Source organism: Suncus etruscus, chromosome 5 (assembly GCF_024139225.1).
Source record: "Suncus etruscus isolate mSunEtr1 chromosome 5, mSunEtr1.pri.cur, whole genome shotgun sequence".
In the NCBI taxonomy this organism is placed as follows: domain Eukaryota; kingdom Metazoa; phylum Chordata; class Mammalia; order Eulipotyphla; family Soricidae; genus Suncus; species Suncus etruscus.
In genome coordinates, this window is record NC_064852.1 from 40,716,309 (window position 1) to 40,742,510 (window position 26,202).

The 26,202-nt window shown below is 35.1% G+C and overlaps 1 protein-coding gene across 1 annotated transcript in view; it reads right to left on the reverse strand.

The window, feature by feature from the left end:
- The window catches only part of GTDC1 (glycosyltransferase like domain containing 1), a 325,354-nt gene that overhangs the window by 197,375 nt on the left and 101,777 nt on the right, over positions 1-26,202 (reverse strand). Inside the window, exons 3-4 of the mRNA XM_049773569.1 lie at positions 24,216-24,383; positions 21,122-21,295 (exon numbers count right to left, since the gene is read on the reverse strand). Of these exons, the coding sequence (XP_049629526.1) occupies positions 21,122-21,295; positions 24,216-24,383 (342 nt within the window). The remainder of the gene's footprint in view (positions 1-21,121; positions 21,296-24,215; positions 24,384-26,202) is intronic.

Genomic DNA, 26,202 nt, shown 5'->3' on the forward strand with positions numbered 1-26,202 from the left:
ATTATATGAAGAGGTATTTAAAGCAAGGAAACTATTTATCAACTATATGAATATTCTGCCAAAGAAAGAAGTAGTAGGAAGAACAAATGCTTAAGACATTTTTATTTGAAAATACATCTGCCTTCATCAGATGGTAAAAATTCCCAATGCCACCCAAGAAAAACAGTGAAGAGTGAAACTGAACATTAAGTCAATGGGAAATGGAGAAATGCCAACACTTACAGAGAAAGAGATCAGGATAAATACATTAAAAAAAAAAAACAACTACTTTCTTGTTTCTCATCAGGACAGCCAGAGAATTATACAAATTCATTATCAAAAAGACACTGAATTTTCACTCTATATTGCCCACAGATAATTGCAGTCAGAAACAAATATTTGGCAATATTGAAAAGGTATATCCTGGTGCAACCAGAAGAGGCTTCAACAGGTACAAGGAACTTCCACAAATTATTATTTGGAACCAATGCTTTGGGTAAGTTGTTCTTGACCTTCATTTCACAGTGAAATAATCTAAGAAAATAAAAAATACCACCAAAAAAACAACTTTTTCTTTCTCTCTAATAGGAATATTTAGATTCAAACCACCACTGATCTATATATCAGGATGTTTTCAAAAGCTCTCTAGATCATCTAGATCATTACAATGTAGCAACAACCTTGAAAAGCCATCAGTGGAGTCTACACTATACCAACTTAGCAATGAATGTTGTTTCCAGGCTTTTTAAGATGAAAACTCCAATTATTGGAGAATAATTATGTTATCATATTTTATTAATAGACCACACAATTAGCTCCAAAATATACATTTCATGTGGCTCATATTTCATCAACTAGAGGGGAAGTGACTTTACCACCTAAGGATTAAGTTGGTGAAGGCCACAATTATAATGCAAATTTATTTTGCAGTAATAAGAAGAGTTTCTCCTGGAAACAATAATTAATGTAGCTATGAGATTTTTAATTCAAAGTCTGCTCTGTGCATATTATCTGTGCTATATATTTGTAGTAAACTATATGATTTCAAACTACCTTTGTTCTGATACATACATCTGGGGTATGCTGTCTCATTTCAGAAATAAACACTACTCCATTACATATAAATAATTACTTAAGTGACATCAAGTGGAATTACTAACCATTTACATCCCTAAAATGTAAAAGAATATTGGCAAGGGCATGTAGAAATAAGATTTCAAAGCTATGTACTAGAAAAATACTTATAAAGTTATGAAGAGTTGATTCTCTAGTTAGAAGGGAAGATAAGACCCCATAATTTTTTTTTTTTTTTGCTTGGATGCAGGCACCTGGAAGTTCTCAAGGCTTAATACTAGCTCTGTGATTAGGGACCACTCCTGGCAAGAACCACCAATCATGAGTGGTGCTAGAATTAAATGGGGTCAACCATGTGCAATGCAAACAACTTGCCCTTGCCTTTTATGCTATCTCTCCAGCACAAATTTGATATTTTTAAATTGATCATTATAGCCTAACTTTGGCCTGAAAAGTATCTGAAAATTACAATACAATAAAGGCAGAAAAATAAAAAGGAAAGGAAACAAAATAAAAAAGTAGGTAGGTGTAAATTATTCATAGATAGTAAAAAGGAAGTTGGGTATCTCAAGCACTATAAAGTACAGTATTAAGTACTTAGAATGAAAAAAAGTAATTTTTATTGAATTAAGTTAATCATTAGATAGGGCTAGAGTGATAGTACAATGGGAAGGTGCTTGTTTTGCATTTGGTCAATTGAGATTTGATTCAAAGTATTCTATGTGATTCCCTCAGCTTTGCCAAAAGTGATCTCAAGATAAGCTCAAGTCTGATGAGTATATACCCTTCCCCAAAATAAGTTAGTCATGTGAAAGATATGCAGATGAAAATAACCAAGGTTGGAGACACACTATAGAGATTAAGACATATATGCCTTCATTGCAGCCTACCCTGATTGAATCCCTGGCACCACATAGTAGCCTGGGCATTTCTGGTTGCAGAAATGGATCCTAGGTCCTTACATTGCATCAAAACACTGAAGTTGGAGAAAAACAGTCATTTGAAGGGTTCCTAGGCTTCATGAGCACTGCTTTGAAGAGTCCCACAAAAAAAAAATACCAAACAGCCAAATAAACATTTCAATGGTATGGACATTACTTAGAGAGGGATAAATAAGTCTTATATTCTGTAATAATCATCAAAAAGTAAGGTAATAATAAATAGTAGTCAGTTCAGAGCTATTTAGTGCCAACTAGGATTAAAATCAAAAAAGAATAACAGAGCAGTTAATTTGCACAGATTATATACCATGAACTACAGAAAACATTTTTATATTCTCTCTCTTTTACTTCAACTACACTTATTTGGGAAAATAAGGATCAACAACAACAACAAAAAAAACATGATTTGAGAAAATTGCAGATCCAGAATGTATATAAGCCAATACTGAAACATGAGTATTTTACTATGGATACAGTTCATTGCCTTATCTCTGTGCTACATGATTTTCTATAAAAGGTGGAGCACTCCCAGTCTTGCTCCCTATATTGATGTGTAAACTGAATTTCAACTTATCTTAAATAACATCATCCAGCTATCCAAATAGGACTCCAAAATAAAAAGGATTCTCCTGATAGCCCTAGAAAAAAACAAGGATAAACATATCATCAAAGTCTTAAATTAATGGAAATTTTACTAGTCTACAGAAAGAAAAAAAGCTTAAGTAAACTGTAAAACCATAAATATTAGATAATTAATAGAAAATGTACAAAAAGAAGCATGAAAATTTGATGACTCTATTAAAATACTGGTTCACTCAGGCTCTGTGATACTAAGTTTCAGGAAAAGTGATGATTAAATTATTTTCTAGTTCAAATGTTGGAAACCCCATTCCTCACTCCTAGAATAAGTTTCATGTGAATAACCTAGTGTTTACTGGAAGAAAAGAAGAATGTCATAAGCAAATAGAGTTGTCTGAATCATATATATTTTTCTCTCAAAATGAGTTGTAGATCAGAGAGCTCAATATATTCAGAGAAAACAGCAACAAGTAGTGATGAACTGAAATATTTAAGACTCTTCTAAGAAACTTTACAATATCACCTATTCTGGATAAAATATATCTTTATCAATGCTAATTATCCCTATACTACCAATGACTAATACAGTAAATAATCAGTTACACATTTTAAATATCTTTTCATGGCTCTACATTATTATTATCATCCTAATATTGTGCTCTATAATCTCAGGTACAAACCTCTCTATACTAGAGTCACTATTTTCCAAGAAGGAAAATATTAGTTCTAAAATTATAATTCTGCCAAGTTCTGACTCTATCCTTAGAAAGAAAGAAAAAAAACTGACTGCCAAAACTTGAAAAACAGAGTGAATTTCTTTGTAATAGATGTGTGCTTGACATTTTTCTCTGATTTTCCCATCTTAGTAATAAACTTTTAAAGCTTACAAATTTTCATTACTCATCATCCACTTTTCTTCTGTTTCCAACAACATTCACCTCCTAATCACGATTTCATTTTTCCAGTCTCATGTTTATGTCCCTCTAAATCCATTTTCATAATAGAAGATAAAATGCACTCTTTAATTTAATGAAAAATAATTATTACATGTATATTAAATTTTATTGTTAAAAAATTAATTTTAGTATTTTTAAAGTGCTGGTTTGAATAGCTCCATTCTCTCTCTGCAAAAAATCTTGGTCTTTCAGAGTGATATTTACATATTTGCACTTACTTTGAATTAGATGGCTGTCTTAAACAAATGAACCAGTGCTCTACATGTAAATTAATTTAGATTTGAATGCCATATTTATGTATTTAGGGTTAGCTTGTGGGAACAGAAATCACTGGAATGAAGACTGATTTTTAAATAAGGATAAGTACTTTCAAGAATACACAAAAATATATCATATTGGACAAAGATGCTAAAATGTTATTTCATCTCTTCTTGCCTACTAATTACATAGATTTTAATATTTGACCAAACAGGAAATAAAAACAATTTCTATCATTGCCATTTATAGCTGCCTAAAGAGTAGATCAAGCTTGTATTTAAAAACAAAACAAAAAAAAAATCAAAAGAGAGACAAGTATTTGTGCAACTAATAAAATTACCATTAAAAAATTATCACTTGATTTCCTATATTAATCTTATCACTATGTTTGTTGAATTTTTGAAATTATTTATTTATTAATATAATGTAAACAATTAGAATTTCCCAAACAAAAACATAAACACTGGGGCCCGAGAGATGATGCTGAGATCGAAGTACATGCCGTCCATGCAACTGACCTGAGTTCAATTCCTCAAATCAAGTGGTTGCCTAAAAATTGCAGAGTATAGCTCCAAGAATCCTGAGACTTATAATACCAGTTAATTCCTGGCATTGTGGGCTCCAGCTCCAGATTATAAAGCCATCCCCATACGCTGATGGCCCACTGGTCAAGAGTTGCAGGAAGGGATTTCTAGGCCCTCTGGTTCTACTAAGTATTTTTTAGAAGCCTCTTCCATAAGTAATGCTCATTTAAATATGTTTCTCAGGAATAATTGTTAACAAAAATAAGTTTATAGGAAACAATGAATCAAACAGAAACAAAACCAATCAAACATAAAGGAAGTCTAAAATTTCTAAACTCACACAGAAGTACTTCTGTATATAACTTTTACTAATACAATCTTACTAGATGTAAAAAAAAAAAAAAAAAGCCTGTGATTTCCCACAGGTTAGACCAAGAGTATAACATGTTAGACCCACAATATACCTGACAAGAGATTAAGTACTTGGATTTAATCTTCTTGCATATTTTTACATAACAGTCAGAGATTCAGTTCAACATGGTGAAGATTTTAGTACAAGAAACATACAAAAATACTGACTTAAAAAGTTGAAAGTTGTTAGGGGCTGGAGTGATAGCTCAGTGGTAGGGCATTTGCCTTTCACGCTGCTGATCCAGAACTGACCACGGTTTGAGCCCCAGGCGTCCCATATGGTCTCCCAAGCCAGGCGTGATTTCTGAGTACATAGCCAGGAGTAATCCTGAACGTCACCGGCCCAAAAACCAAAAAAAAAAAAAAAAAAAAGTTTAAAGGTGGCAGAAAGCAAATATCCAATGCTTCTAAAATTACTTAAGTAATGTTAGATTACAATATGGGATAGAGTATAAAATCAACAGAAAATTTTAAAAATTCTATGTAACCTGAGGCTGGAGTGATAGCACAGCAGTAAGGTGTTTGCCTTGATTACAGCTAACCCAGCAAGAACCCAGGTTCTATCTCTGATATCCCATCTGGTCCCCAAGCCTGCCAGGAGTGATTTCTGAGCACAGATCTACAAATAATCCCTGACCATTGTTGGGTTTGGTCCACCCCACCCCCAATTCATATAATCTAAAGAAAGTACTAAATCAATTTTATTGCTTAAAGACTGATAACACTATCAATTTTAATGTTCAGTAAGCCTACTAAGTGCCTATATGTTGCAAGTCAGCCCTTGATGGGGTTGACTGATGGAGGGTTGGAGGTTGAGGTCTTTCCCTCCAGCTCGGAGCACGCGTCTGCCACCCTGTTCAGCCGGCGGTTCTGAGGTGAAGCAGCGGGTAAACAGCTAGCAGACAGTCAGGCTTGTGAAAATATTAGCTTTATTCGGAGGACAAGACTGAAGCCCAAAGCCTAAGCATCTGTTCCAGACAAAAAGCTTCCCGCCTTCCACAGACCCTTGCTTTTTATCTCCCAGAATCAGGTACCACCCAATGGTGGGATCAGGTACCACCCAGTGAGGGAAGCAGAATCAGGTACCATCCTAGGGTGGGAGCAAAATGCCAGGTCACACCCCAGGGTAGGACAAAAATCACCGATCAGGGTAGGGTCAGTAACATAACAATCCCATTGAAATGTTTACATACACAACACCTATATGCAGAAGTATTTCACATTCTTCTCACCAAAATCAAATAACATTGATGTTTTTCCATTTACTTTACATATTAGGAGGGAAAAACTTGGTGAAAAATGTCAAATAACTTTTTCAACATCTAACAAATGGTTAGCAGAATAGGTGGTACTAAAACTTACTGGTAGCCTTGTGAAACATCAAAATCAGTGTTCATTTACTGTTGGTGTATGCCAGTTGGACTTGGACACACCCCTTGGTACTCCCACTGTAATGACAGTTGAACCTGGACACAGCCATTGGACAAGGCCCTTGGACACTTGCGCTTGACATGCCAAGGATAAAAGGAAAAACTTGGACAGCTGCAAGGGTCCCAAGATGGTGACTAGAGTGATGCCAACTAGTCCATGGGGGCCAGAGATAAAGCATCCAGATAAAGCATTCCTAAGGCAGCAGAGACACGGCCTGCTTTGTGTCTATTCCTTTCTCCTTTTTTGAACTGGGCCTTCCTTGGCCACCTCTGACCCGTAAAGTTCCATCTAACTCTCCTCTTTCTCATAAACCCTTGGGTAGTAGTGGCAGGCCTCAGATTTTAGGAGGAATAAAAAGTATACTTGGTTTATATTTCTCTCTTCTCTCTGTCTTAATTCTAGGTGGGCATTGCTACATGTTGGCATCCCTGGGTGCCACCCAGCAGCAGGGCCCAAAGGGCCCCTGTGAGCCTTGCAGCACTTGGTGGAAGCCTTGAGACTCAGCAGCATGCAGCCCTGCAGCCTTGGCAGCCATGGGCCTCTGCAGCCTTGCAGATCTAAGTAGCAGGTGGACTTACAGCTTATCGCAGTAACTGCAGCAAAGGATTCAATGAATTTCTACAAAACGGTGCCCTTAACAGGTCAAGTGTTCATTTATCATGCTGCCCTTTCACCAGATGGAACTTGATCACAGGTTTCCATGCTATGAAACTGAAAGTGATGTAGTTACTGAACTCTACAGAAACAAGAAGTACAATTCAATAAATTCCTACTCCAAAATGAAGGGTTTTGTTTTATAAATTCTATAGTAGATCTTTGAAACAATAGAAAATGAAAGTAAACATATATCTTGGATTTATTTGGAATAAAAATAAGCTGTATCAAGTATGTCTACAGATAAAACCAGCCTAGCCAAAACTTCTATAATCACCAGTCAATATAACAAATCAAACCAAGTTCTATATTTTGATGCTGAGATAAGGCCATCTTCCTACTCATTAGTTTCACAGCAAATGACCCATCTCAGGATTAACTAAAGGAATTTTAAAAGAAAAATCTCTCTAAACTCATCCTCTTCACCAATGTTAATTTTATCTATCACTACTAACATAACAGATATTCTCTGTCACTATAGAGAACACAGTTCTTATTGTAGTGACACTACAATAAGAAAACTATTTTATTATTTTTAATAAAGAACATTTTATTATTGTAGACACTACAATAAGAAATTTAAGATCAACCCTTACCAGTCTTCCCTCAAGTGCCAAGACATTTTCCTAATCTGCAACAAATAAAAATAGGTATTTCTTACTTTTCATCTTATGCCATTTTCCAAATTCAAGTCTTTGATAAACTATTCAAGAAGATTTTGAAAACTTCTTGGGAGAGGGAGAGGTGGAGAAATAGTATAGGGAGTAAGGCACTTGTTTTGCATAATGTTGACCAAATTAGAATCCCAACAACACAGACAGTTCCCAAAAGTCCCCTCAGGGGTGATTTCTAAGCAGTTTTGCTCAGCAAAACTGGATATGCCCCACTCCCCAACAAACTTCTCTGCTTCGTAATTCTACCAATATCTATCAATACCAAACAACCAGTTTCTTAATCTAATAGACCCTCAAATGACTTAGGTTAAAATTTAATGCCAATTCCTCAGCCTTAATTCACATTTTACTCATGATTTCTCCTTCTAAGTGAATCAATAATTATTCAAAGCCACAAATGTGAATGTGATATTTTCTCTTTCATAATATGCCCTCTTACTTACTCTAACCTACAGCTCAATTTTTCTCACATCTAGAAATAATATGGAATTAATAAAAGTAGTATATTGGAGTCACACAGTCTGGAGAACTTATAACAATGTCAGACATGTTTAGCCTCTGAACCTGATGTTTTTTTACTTATAAAATAAGACAACAGTATCTAACAGCACAAGCATGGTAGAGAATAGAGTAAATGAAGTCCAGAGATGAATGTCCATTTTTCATGTAGGAGAACTGAATTTGAACTCCAGCACCACAGATTTCTCTAAACATTGCTATGTGTTACCCTTTTGCACAGAGCTGGAAGTAGTACTTGATCACTGCCAGGTGGAATGAAAAAAAAAAAAAAAGCAATATACATAAAATGAGTGTCCAGAAAAGGGTATTGATTAAAGAGAATAATTTGTCATTGCTGCTGCTATTGTTGTTGTTATTAGTATTATTATCAAACCTTAATCTTTCATGCAGCTCAAATGCTAAAACACTTGTGTTTTCTATCCTACACTGAGAACCACCCGACTTAATCACTCAAGTTCTTAAGTTAAAGGATTCCATTTTTCATATACATATATCCTAGAATCACATTATGTATCATACAAAGCTTTTAATAAATGTTTAGCAGACAAAGGCATGAACAAAAGCTCAAAGATTCATCTAATCACTTAGATGCATAATTTAAATAAATTTTATATTAAAGGCTTTTATTGGACTGTATTAGGAAATAATCCATTCTAGAAAAAGGATTGTTCTAGTAGCTTCCTAGTAGATGAAATAATCCAATCTGGGGGCATGCCACACCTGGCAGTGCTCAGAGCTTATTCCTGGCTCTATGTTCATGAATAAGTCTTCTTAGAGAATAAAGGACCATATGAGTACAAGGGATCAAACCCAGTTCAGCCACAAACAAGATGAGTGGCCTACCCATTGTACTATCACTCTGACCTTTCTTTTTCTTAAGTAGAAAGCAAACTAAAATACTTCCTAGTACTCTTCAAAAGAACCTAAGAAACTCAAATGACTTACCTATGGATCATGCCACTCAACCATCCACACACCAGCAGCATGAGAAATGAGCCAACATGACAGATACTGAACAGATTTGAACAATGGCATGTGGTTTTCCCTCTCCTGAACTTTACTAAATCTCATTTAATTACTAAATCACTTTAAAGGGTTATTTTTGGTGACATTAAGAAATTATCCTTTAAATATTAAAAAATGGATTTGTAATCTTTCTGATGTGTATTCTATACAGCTTCATTGTGATCAACAGAGGACATAATTTTCTTTGTTCCTGCACTGATGGTCATTCTCTATGCTATGAAAAGTTTGGTAGGTCACTATCCTGATGAGAGAACAGCATATCCATAGATATTTTGCTAAAATCCCCCAACAAGGACATGACTATTTTAAATAGCATGGAGCCCATTTTAGAAAATCACTATGGATCGCTTTGGCTGATGTTGCTGATTCAAGACAAATTCAAAGCCACAAATTTGAATGTGACTATTTTCTCTCTTTATAATATCCCCTCTTACTTACTCTAATGCATTGCCTAATTTTTCTCACATCTCGAAATAATATGGTATTAATAAAAACAGTATATTGGAGTCACACAGTCTGGAGAACTTATAACAATGTCAGACATGTACTCTGATCTTTAGTTACTTCACTACCCTGTGGTCTGTAATCCTTATTTTCTTCCAAATTTCTTAGGATAAAACTATGGGAATATACCTCAAGAAAAAGTATTCAAATTTTCAATATACAATCAAGAAATATTTTCTCCCTGATTGAGAACAAGGGAAATAAATAAATCTAAATAAAAGGACAATTGTGATGCTGCTCTTAACTGTTGGGGATTTGAAAGTTTGGGGAGCTTGAACATTTTATTACTTGAACACTTTGGGATGTGAATATTTTGGTATGTTTGCGGGAGTACTATTATTATCACAATTCAAAGAAACTAGTTTTTGTATTTATGCATTAACATAAAGAAATATTAAAAATACTAAGAAAGGTTGAGTAAGTGAACATTCGATCAAGGTATCTGCAGGCCACAACGGTATTATAGAAATAGAAGAAATTAAACTATTCTTTACAGGGATAATAAGAAGGTTTGCTTACAGTGTAATCTGAGAGATCAGCATTAGTTTTGATAGTGAATGGTGTTAAACATCAGAATGATTTATCAAGACTTTTTTTGTAGAACAGTATTTTATTTAAAAATAATTCTAATCACAGTCAAAGGAAACACATTTTTGCATTCACTTAGGAGAGCCAAAATAATTGTTAGCAAATATGGATCTGTTTAATTTGTAACTACAAAAGTTTTCTTCTACTACTTCAGGCCTAAATTCATATTCAAAAATACAGATCCAATTTTGCTATTTCTGAGAGCAAAGGTAATAGTTTTACTCACATGCCTAACATTAATGACTTTTTCAAATACGACGACATGGGGTAAGAAGATTAAGGTGTCTTCTGAGACACATACACACACACACACACACACACACACACACACACACACACACACACACATACACCATCCTTAGCAAAACAGAACTCTTGATGGCAGACAACAAAAAGTTTCAGTGGGGAATCATGGGGGCTGCCTTCTGTCCTATCAATCTACAAATTCTCAAATTACAGATTTGCTGTTGTTTTCTGACACATCTGCTTTGCAATGTAAAATAGTGTTTTCTTTAATAAGAATTCTTCAAAAAGCCCTTAGGCTCCTCGCCTTTGTTTGCACAGCCTGAGAGTTTTCATTTAAAGTTTTCACACTGTTTTTAAAATTCTCCATTTTTGTTTCTAAAATAGTTCGGCAAAGTCCATAGCTTCTCTTCTGACTGCACATTCTAACTACGTGAAAAAGGTAAAGAGAAATGTGCACAGAAATTTCTATGGTTTCAAAAAATGAAATTATTCCATATGACCAGACTTGCCACCTTCCCTGCTTTACTGTCAAAACTAGGGAAAAGGAAAGCAGAGATACATCTGACACATCTCTTTTCCCAGATTGTAAAACCCATATAATATTCACAGGTAAAAGCCACTTTTGAAGTTTAGATGAAAATTCTGACAAAATAATGTGAAACATAGGAATAGATAGTAAAAAGATTGTAGAAACATATAAAATTCTTTCCTAATCACAGTCAGGTTAATATTTGATCTTCTCTGTGCTGAAATGAATCTGAAAATCAGATAATTCAGACATTTCTCACACTACAGAGTACATGCTTCAAAGGCCTAACTCCTAAGAATGCAGTAGTCATTCAGTCACCCATTAAAAAAAAGGAAGATTTTTTTTAAGTTCTCAATGAAAACAGATATAGTGGATTCATTTTATATAAATTATACTGCAGAAACTTTCAGCATTTTCAAAATATAATACACAAAAAGGCAGACAAATGACAAATATATACAAGCTTTGGCAGCTGAGTATTTTAGCTTTAACTTCACTTTAACTGTTTTCTTGAAACAGATGATATTTCTTTGATAATCTATACTCATGGCTCTCTGAATTCCTTGGGAAAACATGATTTTTTTTTCTAAGCTAAAGGGGTGGGTGACATTGTATGTCAGTGCATTTCTACAATATATTCTTAGGCAGTTAATCTTTGTTAGGAGCAAGCATAATCTAGCTACACCAAAACCAATCTTTTTGGAAGAAGAGACAGATAGTAGAAGTTTGTCCTTAATGGCTATTATGATGGGTCAGGAGTTGCACTGTTCCTGTATTATTCCTGCAAACAAATATATAGAGGCACAGAGGTTGAATAAAGCAAAATTATAAAAGAATTATTTTGAACACCTGGTATGTTTTCAGCTTACATATATTTTGAAACAGTCTACCCATAAGCTCAAGAGAACTGTTAAGAAATTAGTCAGATGATACAAGCCTGACAATTCAGTTCTTGGACCAGCTCTGTTAAGAGCCAAAACTTTCATCTGGTGGTGCTGTGACAGGGATAAAACTCCAGGTCAGACACATACAAAATATGACCAGATCTTTCAGTTATCACTCCAGCCACCTTAAAATCTTAATACCTGAGCTGGGGAAATGGGGCAAAGGGCTGAAGTACAGACATTCCACTCACAACCCCTGGGTGTGACTCCTCTGGCACCACATGATCCTGTCTGATGACTACTAGGAGTGTTCCTGACCAATGCAGCAGGAGTAACCTCTGAGCATCACCAGGTGTGAACACCAAACCAAAGAAATGCATTCCTCTTTTTCAAAACTTTAAACATTCAGAAGATTGTAATTTAAAAGCTTGAATATTTTCTAACATTATCATAGCATGTTTATTTTCATGCTCCTTTTCTATCAATTATAGTTTATAGATCATTTGTTCTTTATTGGTTACAATCACGTATCAGGAGATAGATAGATAGATACCTGGGAATACTGGGAAAAGTAGTATATAAAAGGACTGTTTGAAGAGGCTGGAGTGGGTATGGCTCTTGCCTTGCATGTAGCTGACTCCGTCTTGCTCTCCATAACCATATTTTGTCCAAGAGGCCACCAAGAGTGGTCCTTGAGTGAAGAGCTAAGAGTAAGCCGAGAGTAAGCACCACTGGGCGTGACTCAAAAAATAAAATAAGGCCAAAGACTAGATTTCATCAGCATTCCTACTGGTGATCCTGCCTGTTTCAGAGCTGCCTGAGATTGGATTTCATCTGCCTTCCTGCCTGCGATCCTGCCTGCGATCCTGCCTGCTTCAGAGCTGCCTGAGACTGGATTTCATCACCGTTCCTGCTGGTGATCCTGCCTGCTTCAGAGGTTAATGTCAATTTTCTGGGTGACCCTGGAGACCACAGTGAAGGTTTTGGAGGCTTCAAGCTCTTTCTCCTATCTCAGTCAGAGGATGAGAAGCCCCAACCATCTGAGGGGATTACCCATTTCAGACTAGGATTAAAGTTCTAAAGGATTTCTGGGAACTCAGAAGCCAGTACCCCTATCTGCCTGTCTTCTGTGCTGTGCTGCATTTTCGGCCTGATTTCATCCTGTGTGTGGCTCATCTGCACACAGATCACCTTCCCTGGAGCCTTCCCTGGAGGTGAATTTACGCACCCAGAAAGGGGAAGCCACTGAACTCTGCTGGAACTCAGATGCCAGCACCCCTATCTGCCTGTCTTCTGTGTTGTGCTGCATTTTTAGCCTGATTTCATCCTGTGTGTGACTCATCTGCAGACCACTCGCCTTCCCTGAAGGTGAGTTTACACGCCCAGAAAGGGAGGATCCAGAGGAGTGCTGCTGCTCCAATTCGCTTCACAGTGGTGCACATCATTTAGCCAATGAATACAACCACAACACATAGAAAAACCCACAATACAAGTGTGACAATGGGGAAACAACGCAGGACAGCGCCAGACATAGAGAATGACGATGGCAACTCTGATGACTTGAAAATGACCAACCAACTAGTCAGTCTCTCAGGTAAGGAATTTAGAGTCGCAATATGGAAGATGTTCAAAGAAATCAAAGAAAGTATAGAAGAGAACACTAATAAAAATCAAGAGAATATGAAGATAGAAATCAGAAAACTCCAAACTGAAATTTCAGGTCAAATATCAGGTTCTGAAAAATTCAGTAGATGAATTAAAGAAAAACATGGTTGAGCTTTCCCACGGGTTAACAGCAGCTGAGGATAGAATTAGTACAGTGGAAGATGAGATGAATAACAATTCCATATAGCAGAAGAAATTGGAAAAAAGTCTTAAAGCAAATGATCAAACAATGGGAAAATTACTCAAAGAATGGGAACAGGTGAAAATAGAAGTTTATGATAAGCTCAACAGAAACAACTTAAGAATCATTGGAGTCCTAGAGACCCAGGAAGAAAAACTCCAGGAAGAATCAATGTTCAAGAACATCATTAAAGAGAAACTACCAGAGCTAAAGAATACATGCAATGAAATCCTGAATGCCCGAAGAGTAGCAATTAAAAGAGACCCCAGAAAAAACACCCAAGACACATCCTAGTCACAATGACAAATCCCACAGATAGAGACAGAATTCTGAAAGCAGCAAGATCGAAAAGAGAAATTACATTCAAGGGAACATCCTTTAGATTTACTGCAGACCTATCACTGGAGACACTCAAGGCCAGAAGGCAGTGATGGGACATAGTGACAAAACTCAATGAAATAAATGCTTCACCTAGAATACTGCACCCAGGAAAACTCACTTTCAGCTTTGAAGGAATAATACATGGTTTAGTTATGTTTTGAACTATCCTAATAATAAGAATGTATGAGGGAAATAGAAAGCCTGTCTAGTGTACAGGCAGGGGTTGGGTGGGGAGGAGAGAGATTTCCGACATTTGTGATGGTAATGTTGCTCTGGTGATGGGTGGTGTTCTTTACATGACTGAAATCCAAACACAATCATGTATGTAATAAAGTTGTTTAAATAATAAAACAAAATAAAATAAAATAAAATAAAAGACTGTTGAGTGTTTAGATACTCAAATCTGATGTGTGCCTTGTTCTTCTACCTTGAATTTTGTGACCATTTAAGTTCTATTAAAATGTGTCTATTTAAATCATGTCATAATTTCTGACCATAAACAGAAGAATCTTCTATATGTTGGAAGACAAATCTTAGCAGTGTATAGGCCTAACATAGAAATCAGTAAGGTTAGTTGTTAAGTTTAGTTCTACTCTTAAGAATGACAAGGTCAGAAAGCAAGTAGCAATGCCTTAAATGTTCTGATTTCATAAAGTTGAGGGTTGCAAAAAAAGCTGGAGATACAAAATTTCCCAGAAACAACAGTCTCTCTTTATGACCGATATGTGATATATAGAGAGTAGAAAATATTGGCTTCTAGCTTATATTGATATAGAAGTTGTTATATATAATAATATATAAAATATTGATATCTAGCTTAATAGGTTATAGGATCGCTTTCTTCCCCTTTCCATCAGACACTGATAATGTGGAGTAAATGAAATTTTTGAAATGTACAGTAACTTTTCTTAACATTCAATCTATTGTATTTATGATAATACAGAACAGTCTTCCCTTGCAATATGTCAAACTTGGAAGTCTCTATCTTCTAGTATGTAACCAACTGGATGCTTGTATTCTTTCAAAATGCATGCTTAAATCTTAACCATCAATGAGATGATATCATTTGGAGGTGAAGAGCTCTTATAAAAAGGATTCATACTCTTATGAAAGAAACCCCCAAAGAATTTACTGAGCCCTTCCATCATGTGAACCAGGAAGAAGGTTTTCTACCAAAAACCCGATCTGCTAGGACCTTGATCTTAGTCTTGCCATCCTCTAGAACTACAAGAAATAAATTACTCTTGATTATGTCACCCAGTCTGTTAACACCACTATGAGAAGCAAAAAAGATAAAGAAAATATTGGAAAATATGGTTTTAGTAAACCTAGAAGCCTTCAGCATCAAAGGCATAGATGCCCTCAGCAAATAGGGGAAATTTGATCTACCAGGAATATTTAAAAAAGATAGCTTATTCAAATGATCTCAGGCTACAACTTTATTTAAAGGGCTTTATATGTTTATTGTTTTCCTTGAGGTGACTATGATTCATGTATATGCAGAATTGAGCATGACAAGTACCTTCATTATGTCATTTATAATTTCTGTCAAAGACAATTTACCCATTTCTCTACCTTGTTAAATAAAATTCCTGACAAATATTGAATCTCTCAATAAATCACATAATTCTTTAATCAAATCAAAATCATCCATTTGATGTACAGGCTGTATAACCAAGAACAAAAATATCTGCAGGGGTCCTTCAGTGTGCAGCTACCTGTCCTGACAGAGAATGGCTCCAGCCTGCTAGGCTTTTTCACTTCTGATATATATTTTTAATAGCTTATCTCTTCTCTCCCGTGTTGTCAAGCTGTCAGTCAGCTGTCATGTTATACTGCTGTCAGTGAGCTGCCTTTATTGCACCCCCAATTTGATATTGCTAATCTGCTGTCAGCTGAAAAATCAGATAATGAAGACCTTTGAAATTTTATTCACAATAAATGGTGAGTGGAGCACTGGATAAAGATTTGAGATATTTGCGTTCCAGTTCCTACTTTGTCTAAATATAGCTGTGTGATAGCTAAAAACATATAACTTTTCTGGGCCTTGGTATTTGTCCCTCTAATGGAGGAGTAGAAAGGGAGAAATAGAAGGAGAAAGAAAAGAAGGAAGGAGGGTGGTGGTGTGAAAAGGTGGTGAATGGGAGAAGACTTGGAGAGAGAACAAGAGTGATCTTATCCAGACTTGAATCTTAATTTTTCTAGATACCAGAAAAAAATATAAAAGGTTTAATAATATAATGTGTAACATGATATAATTCCACAATGGAGTGAAGTATCACTGACCCCTTAACAAATTTAAAGGTATGTTTAAGTCATTTCTTTATTGAACCTTACATTTCTGAATTCACTAATGGTCATCACTTCCTAAAAATTTTCATTGCTTTGTAAGCTGACCTCTTGACACTTTTCCTCTTATTCTATTTTAATGTTGGCTTCCTCATCCACTACCACAGTGTTAATAGTCTCAAAGGCCATTTCAAAATTGAACATGAGAGTAGTGATGGGAAAACTAGCAAACAAGTTAGAGAGGCAGCAACGATATACTAGATCTCCAATCTTTTTGGTTTGTTTGTTTGTTTGTTTGTTTGTTTTGGGGGCATACCCAGCAATGCTCAAGTGTTACTGCTCGCTCTGTCCTCAAGAGTTACACCTGGTGGTGAATATGAGATGTCAGAGATATAACCCAAGTCAGCTGCATGCAAGACAAACACCCTACCTACTGTTACTACATGCCTAGAGGGCACTTTGAATTATCATAAGAGCCAGAGGGATAATGGCCAGTGCTAAGGTGCTTGCCTTACACACAGGTAGTTATGATTCTATATCCAACACCAAATATGATCCCCTGAACAACAACAAGCGTAATCCCTGAGCAAAGAGCCAGGAATAATCCTAAATAGGTGTGGCTGAAACTCCAGCCCCTCTTCCTTACCCCCCAAAAATAAATATAAAGGACCAGAAGAGATAGTATAGTAGGTAAGGTGCTTGCTATGAAAATATCCAGACCTAGGTTCAATCCTGGCATATGGTCCTTGAGCCCCTATAGGAGTGATTCTTGAATGCTGTGCAATGCTGGAAGTAAATTTTGAACTGTCAAATAAAAAAAAAAAAAAAAAAACTAAGAGTAACAAGCCAAATATTATTTCATTCCTATGTAACATTTTATCCCCTGTTTGTTATTACACTTATAACTTTCATATATTTGTTGAAAGATATTGCTTTCCTTCTCAGGTTAATACCTATTTTATCTCTAAAATTATTTTACATAATATTTGTATCTTACACTTTCTTTTTCTTTGATCATTTTTACTATAATTAGATGGTATTTAAGCATTAAAATTTTTTCTTAGGGCTGGAGTGATAGTACAGCAAGACATTTTCTTTGTATGTGGCTGGCTTGGGTTAGCCTTAGTATCACATATGATTCTCTGAGCCCACCAAAATTGATCCCTGAGTGCAGAGTCAGAAATAGCCCTGAACACCACAAGGTGTGATAAAAATAAGTAAATAAATAAAAGATTTTTCTTTTTTAATTGTGCCTTTGAATTATTAAATATTTTCAACATCACAACAAAATTATATACTTCTAAGACCTCAGGCATTACAATATCATTCAGGCAAATAATCACTCCATATGAGTTGGGTTGGATAAAGCAAATTATCGTTTGAAATAATTCAAATAACACTCTGCGTGAAGACCTTTCCTATGAATATTAGCTTGGCCACATATATGTTTTAACTTTCTTCCATTTAACCAGATTTATTTATAGTAATGCAATCCAAATTAATAAAATACTTATTTAACACAGGTATATTAACATAAGATATTGTAGAAATACATTATACAAAAATAAATATTAAATAAACCATAACTTATTTTCCAGTTTATAGCAGTAATAGTTAAAATGTACTATAGTCACCTATTAAAGATAAATATTTTGCTGAATATTTTATAAAAAAATTTAAATATGACCAAAAGACTCATATTTTTCAAAAGTGAAAGCTTATAATTCAACTTTATGTTTAAATTCAAACCTGTGTTCTAGCTAGTCAGATATTAGTTCAATTTTCAAAAGTTTATAATCTCTTATATTTAAGTAAATTATTAAGAACAAATGATATCTATTAGATTTATATATACATATACACCTGAAAACAACTGTAATCTTAGTTTTACAGCTTTAAAACCATTATGAAAAACATTCAGTCTTTTTCACAAATGATCTATAGTGAAAGGAAGCAAACATAAAATAAACCAAAAGTCATAGTCAGTAGTGGGTTTACTCTGGTTTAAGGCAACACTAAGAAGTATGAGTATCAGTTTTTCTCTGGCTTTAGTGTTTGCCTTGCATGCAGCTAACCCAGGACAGACCTAGTTCAGCCCCCCCATTGTCCCATATGGTCCCCCGAGCCAGGAGCGGTTTCTGAGCACAAAGCCAGGAGTAACCCCTGAGCGTCACCAGGTATAGCCCAAAAACCAAGAGAGTGAGAGACAGACAGACAGATACATAGACAGACAGACAAAGAGAGAGAGAGAGACAGAGAGACAGAGTGGCAAAAGAGATCAGAAGATCAAATCCAGCATTTTTCTGCTGAAAGAAACATATCTGAAGAGTCGAGCAAACCAGACTCAAAGTCAAAGATTAGAAGACAATTGTTCAAGAAAACAACTCCTTTAACAATGTGAATGAATGAGGGAAGTAGAAAGCCTGTCTAGAGTACTGGTGGGGGTGGGGTAGGGAGGAGGGAGATTTGGGACATTGGTGGTGGGAATGTTGCACTGGTGAAGGGGGGTGTTCTTTACATGACTGAAACCAACTACAATCATATTTGTAATTAAGGTGTTTAAATAAAGATTTAAAAAACTCCCTTAAAAACGTTGGGGTAGATATACTAATCTCAAGTGATATAGTCTTCATGCTCAAAATGGTTAAAAGATACAGAGAGGGCCACTTCTTAATAATCAGGTGATATCAGGAAGAAATCACACTCCTAAACATGCATGCATCCAATGAGAGTCCAGAAAAATATAATTGTTAATAGACTTCAAAAGAGACATCAATAGAAACACAATAATAGTGGGAGACTTCAACACTATTATTGTTATGACATGATAGATCAACCAGGCTAAAACTCAAAAAGGATACACTGGCTTTGCAGGAAGAAATGGAAAAGAGGTTTAAATTTATATACAATATATACATATATTTGCATATATATGATAAAGGGTTAATATTAATATCTTAAGATGCATAAGGCACTGGTAGAACTTATGAAGAAAAAACGTCTAATCCATCCAAAAATGGGATGAAGAGATGAACAGACATTTCCTCAGAAAGAAATACCGATAGCCAAAAGACATATGAAAAATGCTGCCCATCTTTAATCATTGGGGGATGCAAGAAAAAAGTACAATGAAATATCATCTCACACACCACAAATATTGGCACACATCAAGAAGAAGAACAACCAGTGCTAGTGACGATGTGAAGAGAAGAGACAGTGATTCTCAATAACAGCTCATGTGTATGTCAACTGGTTCAACCTTTCGGAAAAACAATAAAAATATTCCTCAGAAAACTAGAAATTGAACCTTCATATTACCTACTTTTAAGGAAAAAACCCTAGGAACCTAAAAACACAATACAGGAAAGCCCTCTACACTACTATAGTCATTGTATGAATATTTACAATAGCCAGATTCTGGAAACAACCTAAGTGTTTGAGAACAAAAGAAACTGGTGTATCTATACAATGGAATGCCACTATAAGGATAAACAAAATTATATAACTTGCTTATACAAGAATGAAATGGATAGTATTATGATGAGCAAAATGTATCAAAAGTAGAGGAATAGATATAGAATGATCACTCATTGGTAAATATTTATAAAAATAATGTGGTTATAATAACAAAAACAATAGGCAAGAAGACCAGAAAGAGTGGTCCATAGTAGGAAACTTGCCACAAAGAGTGAGAAAGTACAGTTAATGTAGAGAAGGGACCATTATAATAATAATAGTTGAGAATAATCACTTCTTTGTTTTTTTGGGCCACACCCGGTAACGCTCAGGGGTTACTCCTGGCTATGTGCTCAGAAGTTGCTCCTGGCTTGGGGGACCATATGGGACACCGGGGGATCGAACCGCCGTCCGTCCAAGGCTAGCGCAGGCAAGGCAGGCACCTTACCTTTAGCGCCACCGCCTGGCCCCTTCTTTTTTTTTAATAATAATAATAATTATTATTATTATTATTAATAATAATAATAATTAATAATAATAATAATCACTTCTGACAAAAACTGGCTGCTGAAAAAAGGTAAAGTGATATGCATAGTACCACTTCAGTAACCATATTGAAAACCAGTGTTTAAAAGGGAAAAAAATAAAGAAGAGCAAGAGACAATCAGAGAATGAGTCACAGACAGAAAGACAGAAGAAAGGAAAAAAATAGAGGCAGGCAGGGAGGAAACCAAAAGGGAGAATGAGAAGCAAACTAGAGACACTGTTATCAGAAAATGTGCACTGGTGAAGAAATGGGTGTTGGACATTGTCTAACTGAAACTCAGTCATGAACAACTTTGCAACAGAACCTCGCGATCATTCAAAATAATTTTTTTTAGAAATGAAAGAATGAAAAATATCATGAGAAAATGAAGTAGTCTAAATAGTGAAACTTAACAACTATTTACTGAAATATTCTGGACATTAAAACTAAACACAACAAAACAAAACACTAAGCATTAAATGCTGAAGCCACTGATAAAGACCATATGTAGTTCTTTTAGATCACTCCTACTACTATAATGATAAAAGTTCAACAAATAGTTGCTCATTTAACAAGAAAAAGCAAAAGCAAGCTGAAGCAGTTTTCTGTGACAAACAAATAAGGGAAAAGAAAGGAAGTGTTCAAAGTAAAGAACGATCTATTCCACGATATGCTGTGCAAATGATTATTTAAAATCTTTGAAAACCACATCAGGGCACACAAATCTCAATTTCATCATCTTCTATACTTATGCTAAAAAACTACAATTGGGAGAAGTCTAGCAATCTATACACATTTAGAGAATAACTCATGACACAATAATAAAAACCATGAAAATATACTGACCTGCTCACATCAGGAAACTTGATGGGATAGTAAATAACTTGGCACTTAGGTCTGATGATACTTTCCAGATTCTTGGGTCTATGATCAGGAATCAGTTTCATAAATTTTCCAATAGAAGTAAGAAATGACTCCATATTAAAAACTGAGTTGAAAACCACCTCATCAGTCACTAGACTGTAAAGGGAAAAGATAATTATAAATAAGTCCAGACAATATACCTTGTTACTTTTACAAACCTAGTATCTCTATGTGACTGTACCTTCTGTTTGCAGAGAACTTTGCACTTCTGAATGGCGTACACCAAACTGTTATAACTATAGATATGTTATTTTTAGTAGTACATATCAGGAAAAATCTGTATAATTGCCATCAAGGAAAGGAGTAGAAAAATTAAATATTTAATATTAACTTATGAAACTTCAAACCAAAGTATATGTTTGCAACGTCAAACACTTTCTATATTACTAACAGTATTAGCAATGGCAGAAGCTTTTCTTTTTGTAATTCACCACCCATGTTGGGTATATTGCTTTACACCAGTGCTTCTCAATTATTTTCTGTCATACCCCCATAGGAAGAAGAAAACAATTTTCGCATCCCCCAATGTGACTCTAAATAGTATCTTTATTAAAAAAAATACTTTAACCTGCAAGACAAAAATATACAAAATAATTTGAGCTGATTTTTTAATCAGAGATGATGTCTGGATTAATGGCTACAATGGGCACGTTTTGCAATGCATAGGTTTTTTGAAGCGGGGTTTGAAGCAGGACACAGCAACTCTCAGCTCCAGAGACATACAGAGATATAATACAGGGCTTAGCTTGTTATGATAGTGTTTGCGAACGTCAAATGTGCCCCCCTTTATGAAGCCTCGCAACCCCCCTGGGGGCGCGCCCCACTATTTGAGAACCACTTCTTTACACTGTGCTACTAAAAAGAGAACATCTGTTAACTCTACATTAATTCAGATAGTTTCTTCATATTAGAATATTTTCAAAATACTTATTTAAAATCTATTTCTTGTGTTAGCATTTGCTTCAAGAAACTGCTGGTTTATTTAAGTTCTGAGCCAAAATGGAAAAATTATATGAGACCTCTACAAATAACTTATTTAACTTATTTCATTAACATCAGATAAGTAGGAAAATCTTAGAAAGAGACCTAGAAATTCATATTTTCAGGTAATTCAAATTATATGAAGAAATGTAACACAAAGAACTATAATACTATGTATTTTCATTTGAAAAATATAATACTGTCTTAAAATGTAATGATGTCCTAAATGGAGATGATTCTGCTCTCCATTAAAATTAATTTTATACAATTAATTTTAATTACTTATAAAAATGTAAAAACAACGTTACAGGGCATAAACATCAGTGTTTTCAGAATTGTCTATCATCTATTCTTTAAAACCAATGAACACAATAGCTAACTGTGAGTGGCCTGAGGAAAACTTGAATATACCGTGAGGAAATGTGTGTGAGCCATGAGTTGAAATACTAATTAAGCAAATCATTGTTTTAAATTTCATAAATGACTCTGTTGTTTTAAGGTGTATATGGTCTCTGAGTGCCACTGGATCTCAATAAAGTGGATTCAAATGCTTTGATAAGAAGACTTGTAAGATTAAATAAACAGAGGTTATATTATGTCACTTTAAAAATATTAGATCAAAGAAATAAAGAAATGTACATTGATAAGAACTTGCAAATGAGCAAATAGTTTACAAACAGGAAAACTAAGCTATCTTTTGGAGATAGCCAAAGTTCAGCTATTAATATACAGAGGAATAAAAAACCAACAAAAGGTATATAGTCCTGCTACCCCATAGCCTTCCTTATAAAGCTGCTTTCCATACAAGTTTGTTTGGTGTTTTTTTTTTTTTCTTTGGTTTGGGGTTCTTTTTTTGTTATTTGTTTTTTTGAGCTGAAATCTAGAGCACATTTGGGGTTAGGAGTGATTACAACATGGATAATACAAAAGAATGTCACCAAAGTGCTGACACAACACTAAGCAATAAGGAAACCAATCTAATAATACACCAAAAGTTGAAGGATGTTTTACAGTTAGTCTGTTTTCACCATATGTCACATATTGTAATAGCGACCCACAGGTCATAAGATATGGTTACGACATGTGTTCATAAGTCAGAGAGGCGAGTGAAACCTCTATTTAAGGTGAGTGCTAATGTCAGTCATCTCTTAAGTCTTTAACTGCAACAGTCAAGAAAGAAATCTGACAATGCCAACAAAAGCAGAAGTCAGCAAAAAAAAAAAAATCAAGAAGAAAGAAATATTGGAAGAAGCAAGAGTCAAGCAAAAAAAATCTGAAAAAGTTTGCTTTCTAACACTCTTATTTTTCTTTTGCACAACTGTCTTCTCTCTTCTTTTTCCTTTTCCTTCTTTCTTTCTACAACTTTATCTCTCACTTTTTCTCTCTCACTCTCCCATTAGGAAGCAATTCCATTCTTTCTCTCCGATTTTATTTCAGGGGGTTACACTGAAATTGGCCAGTTAATAAGAGTTGACAAAATATCTTTTTCTAAAATTCTGCTTTCAGAGCATGAAGAAGGTCCCTGTCAAGCCCTTGTGTTACTAGAATAAAATTTAGTTCAACATATAATTAGATTTAATTATAACACTTATATTATATTAAATTATATTATATAATATAATTAGATTATAATTAGATTTAATTGTTACACATGTGTTTTATGAAAGATTAGCTGTGTTCTTTTTCAAATACTATACAAACAAAAGTAATTACGCCCATGGAAGGTATCCTTAAATATTTGTACCTACTTTAATGTATTTTTTTTGGGGGGCCACACCCTGTGACGCTCAGGGGTTACTCCTGGTTATGCGCTCAGAAGTTGCTCCTGGCTTCTTGGGGGACCATATGGGACGCCGGGGGATCGAACCGCGGTCCGTCCTAGGCCAGCGCAGGCACCTTACCTCCAGCGCCACCGCCCGGCCCCTTTAATGTATTTTTTTAAATAAGTGTATAGTATGTCTTAAGTAGAAAAAGCTAATCATCTATAAAAAAAATGTGGCAAAAGACTAAATATAATCATACAATCTATACTTACCATGAGAGAATTTGGTTGTATCCATATTGAAAATCCCTCTCCTGATATTTCTTGACAGGATATATCAATTGGTTCTCATGGAAGTACAGAATCTTTTTCAATTTCCCAAGGTCAGGCCGAAGGGCAACCAGTTCAGTCAGGTTAAGCACTGAGCTTGCAAATAGAATCCTAGGAAATAAGAAAAGTCAGATTGACTGTCCTAAGCATGCTCAAAGGGGTCAGCTTTTGCCCTTCTCTCCTCTTTCCACATCCTAACCCAAGACAAACATATCCCCTATAGAGACACATCAATAGTTAAGCATTAATACCATGTAGCAGCATTCTAAGTTTTGATCTCTTAAAAAGCGGCTGCTAAGAACTATAAAAGCCCTGAATCTCATTGGTCTTCTCAGCTCTGTTACTGAGATGCAAAAAAGAATAGAAAAAAAATGCTGCATGGATTTTGTTGAAAAAGGCAAGAAAAGCTCTATCTGAAGGACAAATGGAACAAAGATAAGGCTGGCTGGGGAATACTTCGCTTGCCAGTTTCATTACACTTTACTTCTTTATGCAATCAACTACTGAAATTCAATATATGAGCAAGAATGGCACATGTTCATGTTATGACATAAACCCCTTTGATTTATGCAATAGACTTATCTAGTGTGGTCTTTTCCTCTTGGCATGTTTTTCTTATTGTCCTCCTCTTTTTTTTAACTATTATTCAATATTTATTGATTTGCGGGGATACGCATTCTTTTCCATTTGAGGGGATACGCGTTCTTTTCCATTTAGGGACTGAAAATGGCACCAGATATACAAACTATAAAATCATTTATATAAAATATAAATGTAAAAGATACAGTAAAAACAACAGGCTACTGGTCTTGCAGGAATAAAAAATATGCATTTATGTTTACATATGAAAAAGACCAATTTACTTGTTCATTTCCCCCAAACATTGAAAAATGCTTACTAAATGCCAGGATGTATCAAGAAAAAAAAGAAAAAAGAAAAGAAAAATAAGAAAGAGCACAGGGATACAGGGATGAACGGTATCATAATAGTGACATGTACAAAATATTAAAGGAACACACAGAAAAGAGTAATATAACTGACTGGGACGATACATGCCACTATATGTGGACACAAAAAGGAGACAAATTAGTCTCTGAACAACTGAGGACATTTAGATGGCACAATGTTGATGAAATGCTACCTTCCTAACATAATGTACAATCATTTGACCTTTACAGTTTATATTCCCATTCTGAAAAACAAAATGAGGGTTCAAGGTTAAGGGTTTTCTATAGAATCACACTGGTAGAAAATAGCAAAGCAGAGATTTCTGGTTTTCCATGATAAAAAATATTTTTCGTTACACTACAGATATGAATTGGTGGTGAACTACTTACACTGGAAGTGCTTTTTTTGTACTTAATCAAAACAAAATATCATCTTTATTATTACTGTGATTACAACAACTATAAATCTCTTTGGCTGACAAGCCAAATGGCTAACTTCAGGTGTTTATATGATCTCTAGCAGTAGCCTTTCACATAAGAAGAATAGTTACATAATATGTGCATATATCATAAGTAGAAATTCAAGTATCTTTTACTTGGGCTAAGCAAGGGCTTAGAAGAGCAATCCATTTAAACCCACATTTTTGTATTATTGTCATGGCTTACAACATTAAGTTTAATTATCTTAGTAAAAAGGTATATTTATTTTTAAACTATTTGCACACCAATTAAAGAAGAAGAAAACTTTTGATCACAAAATGTCCTATTTTCTTTTTTTTTTTTTTTTTTTTTGGTTTTTGGTTTTTGGTTTTCGGGCCACACCCGGTGGTGCTCAGGGGTTACTCCTGGCTGTCTGCTCAGAAATAGCTCCTGGCAGGGCACCGGGGACCATATGGGACACCGGGATTCGAACCAAACACCTTTGGTCCTGGATCGGGTGCTTGCAAGGCAAACACCACTGTGCTATCTCTCCGGGCCCAAAA